This window comes from Ips typographus, linkage group LG3, assembly GCF_016097725.1.
Source record: "Ips typographus isolate SLU linkage group LG3, UJ_Ityp_2.0, whole genome shotgun sequence".
NCBI classification, from domain to species: domain Eukaryota; kingdom Metazoa; phylum Arthropoda; class Insecta; order Coleoptera; family Curculionidae; genus Ips; species Ips typographus.
In genome coordinates, this window is record NC_138424.1 from 21239957 (window position 1) to 21262505 (window position 22549).

At 33.8% G+C, this 22549-nt stretch overlaps 1 protein-coding gene across 4 annotated transcripts in view; it reads left to right on the forward strand.

Moving 5' to 3' along the window:
- The first annotated feature begins 2207 nt into the window (after positions 1-2207).
- LOC145726613 (protein zer-1 homolog) overlaps positions 2208-22549 on the forward strand; it is a 29295-nt gene continuing 8953 nt past the window's right edge. For all 4 annotated transcript variants that reach the window (XR_014177633.1, XM_081975780.1, XM_081975783.1 and 1 more), the window contains exons 1-7: positions 2208-2409; positions 2469-3497; positions 6574-6776; positions 14137-14311; positions 17663-17824; positions 17877-18038; positions 18092-18278. Coding sequence is in view for 3 of the 4 variants with exons in the window: in XM_081975780.1 (XP_081831906.1) it covers positions 2469-3497; positions 6574-6776; positions 14137-14311; positions 17663-17824; positions 17877-18038; positions 18092-18278 (1918 nt within the window). In the remaining variant the exon portion in view is untranslated. The remainder of the gene's footprint in view (positions 2410-2468; positions 3498-6573; positions 6777-14136; positions 14312-17662; positions 17825-17876; positions 18039-18091; positions 18279-22549) is intronic.

Sequence of the window (22549 nt, forward strand, 5' to 3'; positions counted from 1 at the left end):
AGTTTGAAAAAACAGTCTGAGACAAAATCGCCTCTAAAACCCACTTGGAATAAGAAAATGACTGAAGCACATTTTTGGAATCCTTATTAAATTTCCTATTCAGTAACCTGAAAAACACTACAAAATTTGGTACAGTCGGGTAGAAAAGCGGTGTCAAATTTGAATTGCCAGAAACACAGTTTGAAAGGACAGTCAAGGATAAAATCGCTTGTAAAACCCACTTGAAGTAAGAAAATGACTGTTTTAAGCACATTTTTGAAATCCTCATTAAATTTCCTATTCAATAATCTGAAAAACGCTACAAAAATTGGTACAGTCAGAGAGAAAAGCGGTGTCAAAGTTTGAATTGCCAGAAACACAGTTTGAAAGAACAGTGAGAGACAAAATCGCCTGTAAAACCCACTTGGAATAAGAAAATGACTGTTTGAAGCAGATTTTTAGAATCCTCATTAAATTTCCTATCCAATAACTTGAAAAAACTTTACAAAATTTGATACAGTCAAGGAGGTAAGTCGTGTCAATGTTTGAACTGTCAGAAATACAATTTGAACGGACAGTCAGGGATAAAATCGCTGGTAAAACCCACTTAGAGTAAGAAAATGCCGGTTGTAAGTAAATTTTTAAATTTCCTATCTAATACCCTGAAAAGTGCTACAAAATTTGGTACAGTCAGGGAGAAAAGTTGTGTCAAAGGTTGAACTACCGTAAATAGTTTGAAAGGACAGTCAGGGACGAAATTGCTGAGAAAATCTACTTGGAGTAAGAAAATGACTGTTTTGAGCACATTTTTGGAATCCTCATTAAATTTCCTTTTCAGTAACCTGAAAAACACTATGAAATTTGGTACAGTCAGGTAGAAAAGCGGTGTCAAAGTTTGAATTGCTAGAAACACAGTTTGAAAGGACAGTTAAAGACAAAATCGTTGAAAAAACCCAGTTGGAGTAAGAAAATGACTGTTTTGAGCACATTTTTGGAATCCTCATTAAATTTCCTGTTCAGTAACCTGAAAAACACTGCAAAATTTGGTACAGTCCGGTAGAAAAGCGGTATCAAATTTGAATTGCCAGAAACACAGTTTGAAAGGACAGTCAGGGATAAAATCGCTTGTAAAACCCACTTGAAGTAAGAAAATGACTGTTTTAAGCACATTTTTGGAATTCTCATTAAATTTCCTATTAAGCGACTTGAAAAACATTACAAAATTTGGTACAGTCAGGGAGAAAAGCTATGTCACAGTTTGAACTGTCAGAAATACAATTTGAAAGGACAGTCAGGAATTAAACCTCCTGTAAAACTCACTTGAAGCAAGAAAATGCCTGTTTTAAGTACATTTTTAGAATCTTTATTAAATTTCCTATTCAATAACCGGTGTTGAAAAACACTACAAAATTTGGTACAGGCAGTTAGAAAAGTTGTGTCAAAGTCTTTAAAATCTGTTTTTATGACATTCATTCACATTATGTGACAACGGAAATAGAGGGCGCCATCTGAGGATTAATTGAAGTTGAGTGACATGTAAACTCAGACTGTGATGCCTAGTATTCTGTATACTAGGAAATCGTCACAGTCTAAGTTAAGCAATGTCAAAAACGCCATTAAAGATGCATGATGCATGTCAATTCGTGATGTCAAACGAAAAATGGAGTGATCGACAGTGTTGCCTGGTTGCCTGACAATCCAGATATTGTTTTAGGTGCATTTTTTGTTTTTTGATTTGCGCGATATTTACAATATATTGCGAAAAACAGCCTCATCCAACCATTTTTTCTGTATAATATACCGCAATAGTTTAAAATTTGGAAGAAGCCATAACACTGATGTCAATTTACCCATATGATTTCAATTATCGCATAATTTTAATTGCGTCTAAAAAATAGAGTACCCGTAGTAGTGATTTTACTGTTTTTGTTGGTTTGGTACAAATCTTTAAACTTAATTTGGCGTCAGTGGCCTCATTCGTTTTCAAGCTCCATGCGCGTTTTTGACGTCACGATGACGTAATTTAGCAAAAGCATAATTTAACCAACTGTCAAATTACGTCATTGTGACGTCAAAAACGCTCTGCTCGCTCCTCGGTGCTTGTAAACGAATGCGGCCATAGTTTACGCAGCCTGTCTCATTTTAACTCATTACTACAACAGTAACAGTACAACTATCATTCAAATGTCATTACTGTCAGCTGTCAATTAATTTGGGAACAATCAGCTGTTTAATGTTATTGATATCAATTGCTGTCAGGTTATTGTTCCCCCTAAATAAAAATTATTTATTACAAACATCTGGAATTTGGTACTTTTCTAGAGTTCGCGTTCAAATTAGGGGTCCTGTACCGGTTCTTACACCACAATCCTCCAAAGGCAATTTTTATAAATTACAGGCCTGTTAACAATGCGCCCCTTCCTATAAAAGGTAAGTGTCTAGTTGGGACTATTGTTTAGCGACTTTCGGAGTGTTCGGCTCAATTTCAGATGCTGCAGAGTAAATGTCGTCACTCTTCAATCATCCCACCTGAAGCATGTTGCTTTTGCAACTCTTCTGCCCCGGAAAAGCTGTTAAATTTATGTTTCCACTACATCAACAAGGACCTGGAGGCGATATGTGAATTTACGGGCTATTCGGGATACTTAAAATTGCGCGAAGGCATTTCGTTACCGGTAGAAATTTGCGAAAAACTCATAGCCGTTAGAGCGCAAAGTTTAGAAAGTATAGACTCGGCTTTTGTAAATATATTCAAGGATACGCGAAACACCAGACTGAAACGGGTTAATCTAAGAAAAAGCAAGATTTTGGATCATGATTTGGAGGTGCTTCTCAGTCATCAATTGTTGGAACTGGAGCTGGCACACAGCAAAGATTTGTCGCACAACGCCGCCAGGCATATTTCAGCTTACGGTGCCAGTTTGCTCTCTTTAAGTTTTGGCGAGGGAGTGAATATCTTTCCCTCCTCTCTCTACAAAGATATAACTCAATGGCTGAGAAATTATGTGGTTAACGTACCGAACGTCCGCCGGTTTACATTGAAATCCCACAGGGGCTTGCCCCTAAACTTTTTCATTTTACTGTTAAACCCTATGAAACACCTGACTTACTTAGATTTAAGTAATTGCAGCTCTCTCGGTGATTTTAGTTATTCCGGACATTTGACTAGTTTGCGTAGTTTAATACTGTTCAATGTGGATAATATTGAGGAAATGTTGGAGGCGATTTGTAAACTGAGCAGTTTGACTCATTTGGACGTGTCGCAAAGTAGAGAGGAACATAGTAAATTCAGCAAACCCACTGAGATTTTAAGCACTTTAGTTGAGAAATTAACACATCTGACGTCGCTGGATATTTCGGGGACAAACTTGGCGGGAACGGGAGTGGCGGAAACGGAAAAAGCCCGCGGATCCGATATTCCCGGTTTGATTTCCAGAATACACAATCCCTTCAACTTTTTAGGACTCTACGAAACCCACCACGATGCCTGTTTGCGGCACGATATTCCTGCTAAACTGGTAAGTTTGTTAATTTGTTGAAAACAGTTTTCCAGAAGAAAATACAGTTTTCAGCGCTTTGAACTAAAAAAATACTTTAAAAAGGTTTAACAGGGACGGTAAACAGTAAAGGATTGCTTAATCCCATAAGCGCAATGTTGCCCGTATCCGCTGGGGCCGGTGACGATTTTTACGTCATCATCAAGTCGGAGATATACCGTCCTTGGGGTAATCTTGTAATTTGTACGCTAATATGCCAATAATGTCCAGTAGTTCCTAAAAATTCCCTATAACTAACCTAACCTAACAATACCCACTAATTTTGTGTGTCTAAAAAGACCTTTTTTTAATAAAAAATAAGATATCAACTGCTGCTCAATTTAAATAGGACACCTTGTATATTATTGCATTTTTGGATTCTACGTCGTATTCTAGACATGTTTCGTGTCTTCATGTCATACACTTATCTGTATCCGTTTCTGAGATATTTACGGTTCTATGTGAAATTTACTATTTTCAGTCTCCAAAACAATAATTTTAATTTATATGCATATCAGGAAACGTTTTCTTCTTGGTTTTTGTGTTTTGTCCTGTTATACAAGGTGTGTTCTAAGAGTGGGTGAAGAAAAACGATAAAATATATTATACAGGATGGTCAAAAAAAGAGCTCAAGACGTCAGTCCTGAAAAAGGACGTTTTTCAAATTGAACCCTCCTTTTTGTCTGATTCTCTGTTCAAAATTAAGATAAGTTTGTATTAGGACAATTATTTAAAAAGTTTGTTCTTTAAATTGATACATTGAACCACCCTGTAACTGTCAAAATAATCGAATTAGGCAATTTTTTACAGTTTTGACATTAGGGACATGTCACGTGGTTTTAGAGGATAATTTAGTTAGACAATCACGTGACTACTGTTAAAAAAACTATGATTAATCTGAGAAACACGTTTTATATTAAATACTACAAGAAAACTTCTAAACCTTGATTTTTGCAACTTTTGTGCACAGCTTAACAGTTTTGACGTTAGTGACAGCTGTCACGTGATTTTAGAACACTATTTACCTTGACAATCACGTGACAATTGTCAAAATAACTGTCATAAATCTCAAAACATCTCTTGTTTTGAAAACTGTGAAACTCTAATTCTAGCAAATTCTTTTATATTAAATACTACAAAAAAACCTCTAAACTTTTAGTTTTGCAACTTTTGGGCACAGCTTGGCATTTTTGACATTAGTGACAGTTGTCACGTGGTTTTAGAGGATAATTTAGCTAGACGATCACGTGATAATTGTCAAAATCATCGTCATAAATCTCAAAACACGTCTCGTTTCGAAAACAGTGTTAAACTCTAATTCTAGTAAATTGTAGGCAAATTTTTACAGTTTTGACATTAGGGACATATGTCACGTGGTTTTAGAGGATAATTTAGCTAGACAGTCACGTGACAACTGTCAAAATAACTGTTATAAATCTGAGAAACACGTTTTATATCAAATACTACAAGAAAACTTCTAAACCTTGATTTTTGCAACTTTTGTGCACAGCTTAACAGTTTTGACGTTAGTGACAGTTGTCACGTGACTTTAGAACACTATTTACCTAGACAATCACGTGACAATTGTCAAAATAACTGTCATAAATCTCAAAACACGTCTTGTTTCAAAAACTGTGTTAAACTCTAATTCTAGTAAATTCTAGGCAAATTTTTAAAGTTTTGACATTAAGGACATATGTCACGTGATTTTAGAGGACAATTGAGCTAGACAGTCACGTGACAACTGTCAAAATAACGGTTATAAATCTCAGAAACACGTTTTATATTAAATACTATAAGAAAACTTCTAAACCTTGATTTTTGCAACTTTTGTGCACAGCTTAACAGTTTTGACGTTAGTGACGGTTGTCACGTGATTTTAGAAGACTATTTACCTAGACAATCACGTGACAATTGTCAAAATCATCGTCATAAATCTCAAAACACGTCTCGTTTCGAAAACTGTGTCAAGCTCTAGTTCTAGTAAATTCTAGGCAAATTTTTACAGTTTTAACATTAGGGATATATGTCACGTGGTTTTAGAGGATAATTTAGCTAGACAGTCACGTGACAACGGTCAAAATAACTGTCGTTTGAACACTAAATACACGCCATCAACAAAATACAAATAAAAGCGACTAAAATTTGATCAAAGCACAAAATTTAGCAAAAAAACACTATCAAAACACCATCAAACACTAGACAGCAATTTTTACGAAAAATCCTATACGAACACTGAAAACACTATTTAGAGAGCATTTTTTATTAATCAATTGTCAGGTCTGTTATTGCTACAATTAAAAAAAATTACAAAAACCATCAAGCTATAAAAAGCGTAAAATAAGGAAAAGTACTCCTAACCATGGAAAGGGCCATTGAGGTGTAAAGGTGTCAATCATAAGGTAACTAGTTCCAAATTCCAATCATAGAGGTTAGGTTAGATTAGTTTTTTAGTATCAATACAAAAATAAACACAAGAACCATGGAGCTATAAAGCAATGAACAGGATAAGGAGGAAGGAGGGTCATCATTAAAAACAACACAGTTCTACTGTATTTTTTTGGGTTAATTTCATTTTTCTGTTCTTCTCTTCTTCAGAGTGTTAAAAATTAAATCTAGTTGTGTGGGTAATGTACCTTAAATTGACTGTTCCAGCTTCAAAACGACACACATAGATGGCAGAGTTTTTGACAGTTTGAGATTCAAAATAACGGATTTTTCGGCGGCATACCTCGCTTAATAATTAAGCCAGTTCTCCTATCTTTAGTTAGTAGAGGATGGTAAACAGTAAAGGGTTACTCGATCGGTCGATTTTGTTGGGATCCTGACGTCACAGTAAAGTCGCTGACGTATAATATGATGCAATCGATTAACCAAACGCGCGACTTGATGGTGACGTAAAAATCGTCACCGGCCCCAGCGGATACGGGCAACATTGCGCTTATGGGATCAATAAGCAATCATTTACTGTTTACCGTCCTTGTTTTTGAATGTGTGAGTGGCTCACACTGTACATTTACTAAACTTGCACTGAATGACATTGATGTGGGGTAAACAGATTGCAGGTAATGCCAATGAGGAACAAATCCTTATATCGGCGCTCGCGTATATGGATCGGACTGATATGCTGCAAAAAGTGCTCAACGAACTGTTCCATTTGTTTCGGTTTGAGACTTGCCAGTTTGTGGGACAGGCATTAAATGTCGTTTTGGAGGCTATGAATAGGCATTTGGAGGAGAGACACGTTCAAATATCTGGGAGGTAAGTAGCAAAATTATACATTTCAATACTAAGATGTTTGTTTAATGGGACAGAGGATAGGAAATTATATTTCCCAACTAAAAATACTGCCAAGGGAATTTGACGTCACAATGACGTAATTTAACGAAACGGTATTTTGGTCAACTGTCAAGTTACGTCATCGTGACGTTAACGGAGCCACAGTAACTAGCATATTCGTTTGGCTAAGCGATTGAGTGGGAGAGCTAACGCGCTCTCTTTCACACACACAGTTGTTGTCTAAATCCGTTTAAAATTTCCATGAATCCTTGTTTGTGAAATAAGACTGTCCCTTTGACATTTAAGCGTCAAATGTCAAAAGTTTGCTCTGCAAAGCTATAAAAACGAGATAGAACAACTGTTTAAGGGAACTTAACTATTTCATAGTTTCATGGGTCAAATTTTGTCACTTTCTGAAGCAAGATGGTTTATTTGACAGTTGGTCTAGTTTGTCCTTAAAGTGTCAGCTGTCAGAATGGGCTCCGCAAAGCCATGAAACTATAAATAACCCAAATGTCAAAAGTAAAGCTATAAAAACGAGTTAGAACAACATTTTAAAGGAACTTAACTATTTCATAGTTTCATGGGTCAAATTTTGTCACTTTCTGAAACGAGATGGTTTATTTGATAGTTGGTCTAGTTTGTCATTAAAGTGTCAGCTGTCACAGTAGCCTCCGCAAAGCCATGAAACTATAAATAACGGAAAACTGTAAAATATCACAAAAACACTTGAAACACAGCTAAATCCGTTTAAAAATAATAGTCTAACATATTTTTTTAATTTGTTTTAAAAACAGACTGTCTCTTTGACATTTAAGCGTCAAATGTCAAAAGTTTCCTCCGCAAAGCTATAAAAACGAGTTAGAACAACAGTTTAAAGGAACTTAACTATTTCATAGTTTTATGGGTCAAATTTTGTCACTTTCTGAAGCGAGATGGTTTATTTGACAGTTGGCCTAGTTTGTCATTAAAGTATCAGCTGTCACAGTGGGCTCCGCAAAGCCATAAAACTATAAATACCGCAAAACTGTAAAATATCACAAAAACACTTGAAACACAGCTAAATCCGGTTAAAAATAATAGTCTAACAATATTTTACATTACCATGAATGGAGTTTTGAATTTGTTTTTAAACAAGACTGTCTCGTTGACATTTATAAACGTCAAATGTCAAAAGTTTGCTCCGCAAACCTATAAAAACCAGTTAGAACAACAGTTTAAAGGAACTTAACTATTTCATAGTTTCATGGATCAGATTTTGTCACTTTCTGAAGCGAGATGGTTTATTTGACAGTTGGTCTAGTTTGTCATTAAAGTGTCAGCTGTCACAGTGGGCTCCGCAAAGCCATGAAACTATAAATAACACAAATGTCAAAAGTTTGCTGCGCAAAGCTATAAAAACGAGTTAGAACAACAGTTTAAAGGAACTTAACTATTTCATAGTTTCATGGATCAGATTTTGTCACTTTCTGAAGCGAGATGGTTTATTTGACAGTTGGTCTAGTTTGTCATTAAAGTGTCAGCTGTCACAGTGGGCTCCGCAAAGCCATAAAACTATAAATACCGCAAAACTGTAAAATATCACAAAAACACTTGAAACACAGCTAAATCCGGTTAAAAATAATAGTCTAACAATATTTTACATTACCATGAATGGAGTTTTGAATTTGTTTTTAAACAAGACTGTCTCGTTGACATTTATAAACGTCAAATGTCAAAAGTTTGCTCCGCAAACCTATAAAAACCAGTTAGAACAACAGTTTAAAGGAACTTAACTATTTCATAGTTTCATGGATCAGATTTTGTCACTTTCTGAAGCGAGATGGTTTATTTGACAGTTGGTCTAGTTTGTCATTAAAGTGTCAGCTGTCACAGTGGGCTCCGCAAAGCCATGAAACTATAAATAACACAAATGTCAAAAGTTTGCTTCGCAAAGCTATAAAAACGAGTTAGAACAACAGTTTAAAGGAACTTAACTATTTCATAGTTTCATGGATCAGATTTTGTCACTTTCTGAAGCGAGATGGTTTATTTGACAGTTGGTCTAGTTTGTCATTAAAGTGTCAGCTGTCACAGTGGGCTCCGCAAAGCCATGAAACTATAAATAACGCAAAACTGTAAAATATCACAAAAACACTTGAAACACAGCTAAATCCGATTAAAAATAATAGTCTAACAATGTTTTACATTACCATGAATGGAGTTTTGAATTTGTTTTTAAACAAGACTGTCTTTTTGACATTTAAACGTCAAATGTCAAAAGTTTGCTCCGCAAAGCTATAAAAGCGAGTTAGAACAACAGTTTAAAGGAACTTAACTATTTCATAGTTTCATGGGTCAAATTTTGTCACTTTCTGAAGCGAGATGATTTATTTGACAATTGGTCTAGTTTGTCATTAAAGTGTCAGCTGTCACAGTGGGCTCCGCAAGGCCATGAAACTATAAATAATACAAATGTCAAAAGTTTGCTCCGCAAAGCTATAAAAGCGAGTTAGAACAACAGTTTAAAGGAACTTAACTATTTCATAGTTTCATGGGTCAAATTTTGTCACTTTCTGAAGCGAGATGATTTATTTGACAGTTGGCCTAGTTTGTCATTAAAGTGTCAGCTGTCACAGTGGGCTCCGCAAAGCCATGAAACTATAAATAACGCAAAACTGTAAAATATCACAAAAAACACTTGAAACACAGCTAAATCCGTTTAAAAATACTAGTCTAACAATATTTTACATTACCATGAATGGAGTTATTAATTTGTTTTAAAAAAAGACTGTCTCTTTGACATTTAAACGTCAAATGTCAAAAGTTTGCTCCGCAAAGCTATAAAACGAGTTTGAGCAACAGTTTAAAGGAACTTAACTATTTCATAGTTTTATGGGTCAAATTTTGTCACTTTCTGAAGCGAGATGGTTTATTTGACAGTTGGTCTAGTTTGTCATTAAAGTGTCAGCTGTCACAGTGGGCTCCGCAAAGCCATGAAACTATAAATAACGCAAAACTGTAAAATATCACAAAAAACACTTGAAACACAGCTAAATCCGTTTAAAAATACTAGTCTAACAATATTTTACATTACCATGAATGGAGTTATTAATTTGTTTTAAAAAAAGACTGTCTCTTTGACATTTAAACGTCAAATGTCAAAAGTTTGCTCCGCAAAGCTATAAAACGAGTTTGAGCAACAGTTTAAAGGAACTTAACTATTTCATAGTTTTATGGGTCAAATTTTGACACTTTCTGAAGCTAGATAGTTTATTTGATAGTTGGTCTAGTTTGTCATTAAAGTGTCAGCTGTCACAGTGGGCTCCGCAAAGCCATGAAACTATAAATAACGCAAAACTGTAAAATATCACAAAAACACTTGAAACACAGCTAAATCCGTTTAAAAATAATAGTCTAACAATATTTTACATTACCATGAATGGAGTTTTGAATTTGTTTTTATAAAAGACTGTCTCTTTGACATTTAAACGTCAAATGTCAAAAATCTGCTCTGCAAAGCTCTAAAAACGAGTTAGAACAACAGTTTAAAGGAACTTAACTATTTCATAGTTTCATGGGTCAAATTTTGTCACTTTCTGAAGCGAGATGGTTTATTTGACAGTTGGTCTAGTTTGTCATTAAAGTGTCAGCTGTCACAGTGGGCTCCGCAAAGCCATGACACTATAAATAACACAAATATCAAAAGTTTGCTCCGCAAAGCTATAAAAACGAGTTTGAACAACAGTTTAAAGGAACTTAACTATTTCATAGTTTCATGGGTCAAATTTTGACACTTTCTGAAGCGAGATGGTTTATTTGACAGTTGGTCTAGTTTGTCATTAAAGTGTCAGCTGTCACAGTGGGCTCCGCAAAGCCATGAAACTATAAATAACACAAATGTCAAAAGTTTGCTCCGCAAAGCTATAAAAACGAGTTTGAACAACAGTTTAAAGGAATTTAACTATTTCATAGTTTTATGGGTCAAATTTTGTCACTTTCTGAAGCGAGATGGTTTATTTGACAGTTGGTCTAGTTTGTCAGTAAAGTGTCAGCTGTCACAGTGGGCTCCGCAAAGCCATGAAACTATAAATAACGCAAAACTGTAAAATATCACAAAAAACACTTGAAACACAGCTAAATCCGTTTAAAAATACTAGTCTAACAATATTTTACATTACCATGAATGGAGTTATTAATTTGTTTTAAAAAAAGACTGTCTCTTTGACATTTAAACGTCAAATGTCAAAAGTTTGCTCCGCAAACCTATAAAAACGAGTTAGAACAACAGTTTAAAGGAACTTAACTATTTCATAGTTTCATGGGTCAAATTCTGTCACTTTCTGAAGCGAGATGGTTTATTTGACAGTTGGTCTAGTTTGTCCTTAAAGTGTCAGCTGTCAGAATGGGCTCCGCAAAGCCATGAAACTATAAATAACACAAATGTCAAAAGTAAAGCTATAAAAACGAGTTAGAACAACAGTTTAAAGGAACTTAACTATTTCATAGTTTCATGGGTAAAATTTTGTCACTTTCTGAAGCGAAATGGTTTATTTGACAGTTGGCCTAGTTTGTCATTAAAGTGTCAGCTGTCACAGTGGGCTCCGCAAAGCCATGAAACTATAAATAACGCAAAACTGTAAAATATCACAAAAACACTTGAAACACAGCTAAATCCGTTTAAAAATAATAGTCTAACAATATTTTACATTACCATGAATGGAGTTTTGAATTTGTTTTTATACAAGACTGTCTCTTTGACATTTAAACGTCAAATGTCAAAAATCTGCTCTGCAAAGCTCTAAAAACGAGTTAGAACAACAGTTTAAAGGAACTTAACTATTTCATAGTTTCATGGGTCAAATTCTGTCACTTTCTGAAGCGAGATGGTTTATTTGACAGTAGGTCTAGTTTGTCATTAAAGTGTCAGCTGTCACAGTGGGCTCCGCAAAGCCATGACACTATAAATAACGCAAAACTGTAAAATATCACAAAAACACTTGAAACACAGCTAAATCCGTTTAAAAATAATAGTCTAACATATTTTTTTAATTTGTTTTAAAAACAGACTGTCTCTTTGACATTTAAGCGTCAAATGTCAAAAGTTTGCTCCGCAAAGCTATAAAAACGAGTTAGAACAACAGTTTAAAGGAACTTAACTATTTCATAGTTTCATGGGTCAAATTTTGACACTTTCTGAAGCTAGATGGTTTATTTGACAGTTGGTCTAGTTTGTCATTAAAGTGTCAGCTGTCACAGTGGGCTCCGCAAACCCATAAAACTATAAATAACACAAATGTCAAAAGTTTGCTCCGCAAAGCTATAAAACGAGTTTGGACAACAGTGTAAAGGAACTTAACTATTTCATAGTTTCATGGGTCAAAATTTGACACTTTCTAAAGTTAGATGGTTTATTTGACAGTTGGTCTAGTTTGTCATTAAAGTGTCAGCTGTCACAGTGGGCTCCGCAAAGCCATGAAACTATAAATAACGCAAAACTGTAAAATATCACAAAAACACTTGAAACACAGCTAAATCCGTTTAAAAATAATAGTCTAACAATATTTTACATTACCATGAATGGAGTTTTGAATTTGTTTTTATACAAGACTGTCTCTTTGACATTTAAACGTCAAATGTCAAAAGTTTGCTCCACAAAGCTATAAAAGCGAGTTTGAACAACAGTTTAAAGGAACTTAACTATTTCATAGTTTCATGGGTCAAATTCTGTCACTTTCTGAAGCGAGATGGTTTATTTGACAGTTGGTCTAGTTTGTCAATAAAATGTCAGCTGTCACAGTGGGCTTCGCAAAGCCATGAAACTATAAATAACACAAATGTCAAAAGTTTGCTTTGCAAAGCTATAAAAACGAGTTAGAACAACAGTTTAAAGAAATTTAACTATTTCATAGTTTCATGGGTCAAATTTTGACACTTTCTGAAGCTAGATAGTTTATTTGACAGTTGGTCTAGTTTGTCATTAAAGTGTCAGCTGTCACAGTGGGCTCCGCAAAGCCATGAAACTATAAATAACACAAATGTCAAAAGTGAAGCTATAAAAACGAGTTAGAACAACATTTTAAAGGAACTTAACTATTTCATAGTTTCATGGGTCAAATTTTGACACTTTCTGCAGCGAGATGGTTTATTTGACAGTTGGTCTAGTTTGTCATTAAAGTGTCAGCTGTCACAGTAGGCTCCGCAAAGCCATGAAACTATAAATAACGCAAAACTGTAAAATATCACAAAAACACTTGAAACACAGCTAAATCCGTTTAAAAATAATAGTCTAACATATTTTTTTAATTTGTTTTAAAAACAGACTGTCTCTTTGACATTTAAGCGTCAAATGTCAAAAGTTTGCTCCGCAAAGCTATAAAAACGAGTTAGAACAACATTTTAAAGGAACTTAACTATTTCATAGTTTCATGGGTCAAATTTTGACACTTTCTGAAGCGAGATGGTTTATTTGACAGTTGGTCTAGTTTGTCATTAAAGTGTCAGCTGTCACATTGGGCTCCGCAAAGCCATGAAACTATAAATAACACAAATGTCAAAAGTTTGCTCCGCAAAGCTATAAAAACGAGTTTGAACAACAGTTTAAAGGAACTTAACTATTTCATAGTTTCATGGGTCAAATTTTGACACTTTCTGAAGCGAGATGGTTTATTTGACAGTTGGCCTAGTTTGTCATTAAAGTGTCAGCTGTCACAGTGGGCTCCGCAAAGCCATGAAACTATAAATAACACAAATGTCAAAAGTTTGCTCCGCAAAGCTATAAAAGCGACTTAGAACAACAGTTTAAAGGAATTTAACTATTTCATAGTTTCATGGGTCAAATTTTGACAGTTTTTGCAGTATGACAGTTGGTTGCCCCCACAAAGCTATAACAAAACACTTTGAAACAAAGCCTAGTCAATTTAAAATAGTCTACAGTATTGTACACCTCCATGAATGGAGTTCTGTGACTGTTTTCTGGTATTACCCTGTCGGCTGTCAAAATCTGCTACATGAAGGTGTGAAACGAGAAATCTGTCAAAGTCACGTGATTAGTGAGCATTTGTTTTTGTATTTTATGGTACAATGGATGTTGATCGACGACCAGGAAATGTATAGGGTGGCCCAAAAAAATTAATTTCACTCGAACATAAAGCTTGATACAGAGTGTCTTTTAAAAGTGGACTGTTCTTTTATAAAACAAGCAAAATGATTTTCAGTTTCTTAAAATGTCTACAAGAGGGCGTTTTATCAATTTTAATTTGAAAAGTGTCAATCAAGTTACAAATGACTTTCTTGTACTAAATCATTGTTATTTCATTTTATAGAAAATAATAATAATCTACTACTGATTGATATGTTTCAGCGCCACGTTATTCTACATCGTTAAAGGTACAGATCGAGACTTGCACGATGCAGTTCACGTAAAACGAAAAATCATATCCACCTTATTGAACGGGATGAGTGTACATAGAGGGGACGAGACGATGATGAGGAACGGATGTTTAACGTTGTGTCAGTTCAAAATACCTTCGGATGTGGTGAGCGTTTTCTCCTAACCGTACTGACAAAATCAACATACATTAGAATGACATCAGAGCTATAAAAATGTGTCAAAAAAAATAACATCCAAAATGACATAAATAGAACGTCTAACGTCATACTAATGTACTTTGATTTTCTGCATATGATGTTGTCTTACTTGTGTGAACTACTATCGAAATCATAAAATTGATGTGAATCGCACGCTAAAATTTACCTGTCATCTGTCAAATGACAGTTTTATTGGCAACAACTTTACCTAAACAAACCTTAATTTACTGAAACTGAAACATTATCAGCAAAAATGAGAGAATGTCAGTTAATATGCAATTTCAGTTGGTGTTTTTGAAATTTGGGGGTTACGGCACTGAAATGTGTTGTGTAGCCAGTAAATTGACCTTAAAATCCAGGGACGTACTGTATTTTTTCTATTAACAAATCTTACTTTACTGAAACTGTGACCATTACCATAAAAAATGAGAGAATGTCAGTTAAAATGTAATGAAACTGCAATTTCAGTCAATTTTTTCGAAATTTGGGGATTACGACCCTGAAATTTGGTGTGTAGCCAGTAAATTGACCTTAAAATCCAGGGGCGTACTGTATTTTTCCATAAACAAACCTTACTTTACTGAAACTGTGATAAATATCATCAAAATGGAAGGATTTTCAGTTAAAATGCAATAAAACACAGTTTCAGTCAGTGTTTTCGAAATTTGGGGGTTACGGCACTGAAATGTGTTGTGTAGCCAGTAAATTGATCTTAAAATCCAGGGACGTATTGTATTTGTTCCATAAACAAAGCTTACTTTACTGAAACTGTGACCATTACCATAAAAAATGAGAGAATGTCAATTAAAATGTAATGAAGCTGCAATTTCAGTTGGTGTTTTTGAAATTTCGGGGTTACAGCCCTGAAATTTGTTATGTAGCCAGTAAATTTACCTTTAAATCCAGGGGCGTACTGTAGTTTTTCCATAATAGGCCTTACTTTACTGAAACTGTGATAAATATCATCAAAATAGAAGGAATCTCAGTTAAAATGCAATTAAACACAATTTCAGTCAGTATTTTCGAAATTTGGGGTTACGGCACTGAAATTTGTTAAGTAGCTAGTAAATTCACCTTAAAATCCAGGGGCGTACTGTAGTTTTTCCATAACAACCCTTACTTTACTGAAAACTGTAATCGTTATCATCAAAAATGAGAGAATGTCAGTTAAAATGCAATGAAACTGCAATTTCAGTTAGTGTTTTTGAAATTTGGGGGCTACAGCCCTGAAACGTGTTGTGTAGCCAGTAAATTGACCTTAAAATCCAGGGACGTATTGTATTTTTTCCATAAACAAAGCTTACTTTACTGAAACTGTGACCATTACCATAAAAAATGAGAGAATGTCAGTTAAAATGTAATGAAACTGCAATTTCAGTTGCTGTTTTTGAAATTTCGGGGTTACAGCCCTGAAATTTGTTAAGTAGCTAGTAAATTCACCTTAAAATCCAGGGGCGTACTGTAGTTTTTCCATAACAGACCTTACTTTACTGAAACTGATAAATATCATCAAAATGGAAGGATTTTCAGTTAAAAACGCAATCAAACATAATTCCAGTCAGTATTTTCGAAATTCGGCGGTTACGGCCCTGAAATTTGATATGTAGCCAGTAAATTGACCTTAAAATCCAGGTACGTACTGTAGTTTTTATATAACAGACCTTACTTTACTGAAACTGTGATAAATATCATCTAAATGGAAGGAATGTCAGTAAAAACGCAATCAAATACAATTTCAGTCAGTATTTTCGAAATTTGGGGGTTACGGCCCTGAAATTTGTTGTGCAGCCAGTAAATTGACCTTAAAATCCAGGGGCGTACTGTAGTTTTTCCATAAACAAACCTTACTGTACTCAAACTGTAATCGTTATCATCAAAAATGAGAGAATGTCAGTTAAAACGCAATTAAACACAATTCCAGTCAATTTTTTCGAAATTTGGGGGTTACAGCCCTGAAATTTGTTGTGTAGCCAGTAAATTGTCCTTAAAATCCAGGGACGTACTGTAGTTTTTCCATAACAAACCTTACTTTACTGAAACTGTGATAAATATCATCAAAATGTAAGGAATGTCAGTTAAAATGCAATCAAACACAATTTCCGTTAATATTTTCGAAATTTGGGGGTTACGGCACTGAAATTTGTTGTGCAGCCAGTAAATTGACCTTAAAATCCAGGGACGTACTGTAGTTTTTCCATAACAGACCTTACTTTACTAAAACTGTGATAAATATTATCAAAATGGAAGGATTGTCAGTTAAAATTCAATAAAACACAATTCCAGTCAGTATTTTCGAAATTTGGGGGTTACGGCCCTGAAATTTGTTGTGTAGCCAGTAAATTGACCTTAAAATCCAGGGGCGTACTGTGTTTTTCCAATAAACAAACCTTACTTTACTCAAACTGTGATTATTACCATCAAAATGGAAGGATTATCAGTTAAAATGCAATAAAACACAATTTCAGTCAGTATTTTCGAAGTTTGGGGGTTACGGCCCTGAAATTTGTTGTGTAGCCAGTAAATTGACCTTAAAATCCAGGGACGTACTGTAGTTTTTATATAACAGACCTTACTTTACTGAAACTGTGATAAATATCATCAAAATGGAAGGATTTTAAGTTAAAATGAAATTAAACACAATTTCAGTCAGTATTTTATAAATTTGGGGGTTACAGCCCTGAAATTTGTTGTGTAACATGTAAATTGACCTTAAAATCCAGAGACCTACTGTATTTTTTCCATAACAGACCTTACTTTACTGAAACTGTGATAAATATCATCAAAATGGAAGGAATGTCAGTTAAAATGCAATTAAACACAATTTCAGTCAGTATTTTGGAAATTTGGGGGTTACGACACTGAAATTTGTTGTGTAGCCAGTAAATTGTTCTTAAAATCCAGGGGTGTATTGTATTTTTTTCATAAATATAGCTTACTTTACTGAAACTGTGACCATTACCATAAAAAATGAGAGAATGTCAGTTAAAATGTAATGAAACTGCAATTTCAGTTAGTGTTTTCGAAATTTGGGGGTTGCGGCTCTGAATTTTGTTGGGCAGCCAGTAAATTGACGTTAAAATCCAGAGACGTACTGTATTTTTTCCATACACAAACCTTACTTTACTGAAACTGTGATCATTACCATAAAAAATGTAAGAATATCAATGACAAATTAAGTATACAAACATCAATCAGAAATCCTGCAAAATAGTTGAAATTGACTCAAAATTACTGGATGGATTTTCATGTCTGTCTTAAAAATGTCAAAATCTTGTCACTAATTTTGAGAAATTTCTTAGTTATTCGAATACGAGCGTCTCGTGGAAGTGTTACTGCATTCGGTCCACGGAATGACAACGGAAAGTTTTGTCCAGAGAATCGGGATTTACTTGCTAAACTCGCTGGCTTGCCAAGTGGACGGTCATCAAAAAATCCGTTTAGGCGAATTGGGAGCGATCAACGTAAGCCGAAAGTTACCATAAAAGAACCGCACTGACCGTTCTTTTTTCGCAGAAAATGATTTGGCTCATATCGGAACGGCTTGAACGTGGATATTGCGACGATGTCCTGGAAGTGGCCTGGTCCACCATGTGGAACGTTACCGACGAAACTCCGGCCAATTGTAGGAAATTTCTGGAAAATAACGGAATGGAATATTTCCTATCCTGTTTGAACGTCGGTTTAGCAGCGCTCTGTGCTTTATCGCTTTTAACTTTTGGTGTTTCCAGAGCTTTCCCGACAAAGACGATCTTCTGCGCAACATGATGGGGCTGTTGGGCAACGTGGCCGAGGTCAAGGAGCTGCGCCACTACCTGATGACCCCCGAGTATCTGACAGTTTTCTCTAATCTACTGCAGTCGAGTTGCGACGGTATTGAAGTGAGCTACAATGCCGCTGGAGTCATTTCCCACATTGGTGACTAATTTTTGTTTTTACTTAATTGGTTTACTTAAACGGCGCAGGTAATCGTGGGATGAGGAGATTATGGAGCAAGCAGAGTGTGTGCGTGACGTAATTTGACTGTCAAATTACAGTCATTGTGACGTCGAAAATGCTCTGCTCGCTTGATGGAGCGTCCAATTAACTGTGCTGTGACGTTTCATGATCTAAATGTCACTTTTTCAAGCACTCAGCTGTTTTGGAGTTTGGAAAAGTGACAATTAAATAACGAAACGTCGCATCACAGTTAGTTGGGTGGTTCTGTTAACCTCCTCATCCATATCCGTATTGATTAGATTGTTTTGATGGTGCAAAATGATTGTAGATCTCAATTTCCATCAAAAACACACTTTTTCAATTTTTCAAGATTTTTAAAAATTAGAAAACAGCCAAAATGACAGTTTGATGGTGCAAAATGATTGTAGATCTCAATTTCCATCAAAAACACACTTTTTCAATTTTTCAAGATTTTTAAAAATTAGAAAACAGCCAAAATGACAGTTTGATGGTGCAAAATGATTGTAGATCTCGATTTCCATCAAAAACACACTTTTTTCAATTTTTCAAGATTTTTAAAAATAAAAAAACAGCCAAAATGGCTGTTTTGATGGTGCAAAATGATTATTGATTACTTAAAAAATTGTATAAAAACGATTTCCATCAAAAACAGCAAAAATTACAGTTTGATGGTGCAAAATGATTGTAGATCTCGATTTTCATCAAAAACACATTTTTTTCAATTTTTCAAGATTTTTAAAAATAAAAAACAGCCAAAATGACAGTTTGATGGTGCAAAATGATTGTAGATCTCGATTTTCATCAAAAACACATTTTTTTCAATTTTTCAAGATTTTTAAAAATAAAAAACAGCCAAAATGACAGTTTGATGGTGCAAAATGATTGTAGATCTCGATTTTCATCAAAAACACATTTTTTTCAATTTTTCAAGATTTTTAAAAATAAAAAACAGCCAAAATGACAGTTTGATGGTGCAAAATGATTGTAGATCTCGATTTCCATCAAAAACACACTTTTTTCAATATTTCAAGATTTTTAAAAATAAAAAAACAGCCAAAATGGCTGTTTTGATGGTGCAAAATGATTATTGATTACTTAAAAAATTGTATAAAAACGATTTCCATCAAAAACAGCAAAAATTACAGTTTGATGGTGCAAAATGATTGTAGATCTCGATTTTCATCAAAAACACATTTTTTTCAATTTTTCAAGATTTTTAAGAATAAAAAAACAGCCCAAATGACAGTTTGATGGTGCAAAATGATTGTAGATCTCGATTTTCATCAAAAACACATTTTTTTCAATTTTTCAAGATTTTTAAGAATAAAAAAACAGCCCAAATGATTGTTAATGACTTAAAAAATTGTATAAAAACGATTTCCATCAAAAAACAGCCAAAATGACAGTTTGATGGTGCAAAATGATTGTAGATCTCGATTTTCATCAAAAACACATTTTTTTCAATTTTTCAAGATTTTTAAGAATAAAAAAACAGCCAAAATGACAGTTTGATGGTGCAAAATGATAGTTGATCACTTAAAAAATTATATAAAAACGATTTCCATCAAAAAACAGCAAAAATGACAGTTTGATGGTGCAAAATGATTGTAGATCTCGATTTCCATCAAAAACACACTTTTTTCAATTTTTCAAGATTTTTAAGAATAAAAAAACAGCCAAAATGACAGTTTGATGGTGCAAAATGATAGTTGATCACTTAAAAAATTATATAAAAACGATTTCCATCAAAAAACAGCAAAAATGACAGTTTGATGGTGCAAAATGATTGTAGATCTCGATTTCCATCAAAAACACACTTTTTTAAATTTTTCAAGATTTTTAAAAATTAAAAAACAGCCAAAATGACAGTTTGATGGTGCAAAATGGTAGTTGATCACTTAAAAAATTGTATAAAAACGATTTCCATCAAAAAACAGCCAAAATGACAGTTTGATGGTGCAAAATGATTGTAGATCTCGATTTTCATCAAAAACACATTTTTTTCAATTTTTCAAGATTTTAAAAAATAAAAAAACAGCCCAAATGATTGTTAATGACTTAAAAAATTGTATAAAAACGATTTCCATCAAAAAACAGCCAAAATGACAGTTTGATGGTGCAAAATGATTGTAGATCTCGATTTCCATCAAAAACACATTTTTTTCAATTTTTCAAGATTTTTAAAAATTAAAAAACAGCCAAAATGACAGTTTGATGGTGCAAAATGATTGTTAATCACTTAAAAAATTGTATAAAAAGGATTTCCAACAGAAAACACCAAAAAATACAGTTTGATGGTGCAAAATGATTGTTGATCACTTAAAGAATTGTATAAAAGCGATTTCCATAAAAAAACAGTCAAAATGACAGTTTGATGCTGCAAAATGATAGTTGATCACTTAAAAAATTGTATAAAAGCGATTTCCATCAAAAAAACAGCAAAAATGACAGTTTGATGGTGCAAAATGATAGTTGTTCACCTAAAAAATTGTATAAAAACGATTTCCCACATTGGTGACTAATCTTTGGTTTTACTTAATTGGTTTACTTAAACGGCTGAGGTAATCATGGGATGAGGAGATTATTCAACCTCCATGGAGCAAACAGAGCGTGTGCGTGACGTAATTTGGCAAACCCGTAAATTGACTGTCAAATTACAGTCATTGTGACGTCAAAAACGCTCTGCTCGCTTGATGCAGCGTGAGAAACGCCCAATTAACTGTGCTGTGACGTTTCGTGATCTAAAAATGTCGCTTTTTCAAGCACTCAGCTGTTTTGGAGTTTGAAAAAGCGACACTTAGATAACGAAACGTCGCATCACAGTTAGTTGGATGGTTCTGTTAACTTCCTCATCCGTATCCGTATTGATAAGATTGTTTTGATGGGGCAAAATGATCGTTGATCACTTAAAGAATTGTATAAAAGCGATTTCCATAAAAAAACAGTCAAAATGACAGTTTGATGTTGCAAAATGATAGTTGATCACCTAAAAAATTGTGCAGAAACGATTTCCATCAAAAAACAGCAAAAATGACAGTTTGATGGTGCAAAATGATTGTAGATCTCGATTTCCATCAAAAACACACTTTTTTCAATTTTTCAAGATTTTTAAAAATTAAAAAACAGCCAAAATGACAGTTTGATGGTGCAAAATGATAGTTGATCACTTCAAAAATTGTATAAAAAGGATTTCCATAAAAAAAACAGCAAAAATTACAGTTTGATGGTGCAAAATGATTATTCATCACTTAAAAAATTCTGTAAAAACGATTTCCATCAAAAAACAGCAAAAATGACAGTTTGATGGTGCAAAATGATTGTAGATCACTTAAAAAATTGTATAAAAACGATTTCCATCAAAAAACAGCAAAAATGACAGTTTGATGGTGCAAAATGATTGTAGATTACTTAAAACATTGTACAAAAACGATTTCCATCAAAAAACAGCAAAAATGACAGTTTGATGGTGCAAAATGATTGTAGATCACTTAAAAAATTGTATAAAAACGATTTCCATCAAAAAACAGCAAAAATGACAGTTTGATGATACAAATTGATTGTAGATTACTTAAAACATTGTACAAAAACGATTTCCATCAAAAAACAACAAAAATGACAGTTTGATGGTGCAAAATGATTGTTGATCACTTAAAAAATTGTATAAAAACGATTTCCATCAAAAAACAGCAAAAATGACAGTTTGATGATACAAATTGATTGTAGATTACTTAAAACATTGTACAAAAACGATTTCCATCAAAAAACAACAAAAATGACAGTTTGATGGTGCAAAATGATTGTTGATCACTTAAAAAATTGTATAAAAACGATTTCCATCAAAAAACAGCAAAAATGACAGTTTGATGATACAAATTGATTGTAGATTACTTAAAACATTGTACAAAAACGATTTCCATCAAAAAACAACCAAAATGACAGTTTGATGGTGCAAAATGATTGTAGATCTCGATTTCCATCAAAAACACACTTTTTTTCAATTTTTCAAGATTTTTAAAAATAAAAAAACAGCCAAAATGGCTGTTTTGATGGTGCAAAATGATTATTGATTACTTAAAAAATTGTATAAAAACGATTTCCATCAAAAACAGCAAAAATTACAGTTTGATGGTGCAAAATGATTGTAGATCTCGATTTTCATCAAAAACACATTTTTTTCAATTTTTCAAGATTTTTAGAAATAAAAAAACAGCAAAAATTACAGTTTGATG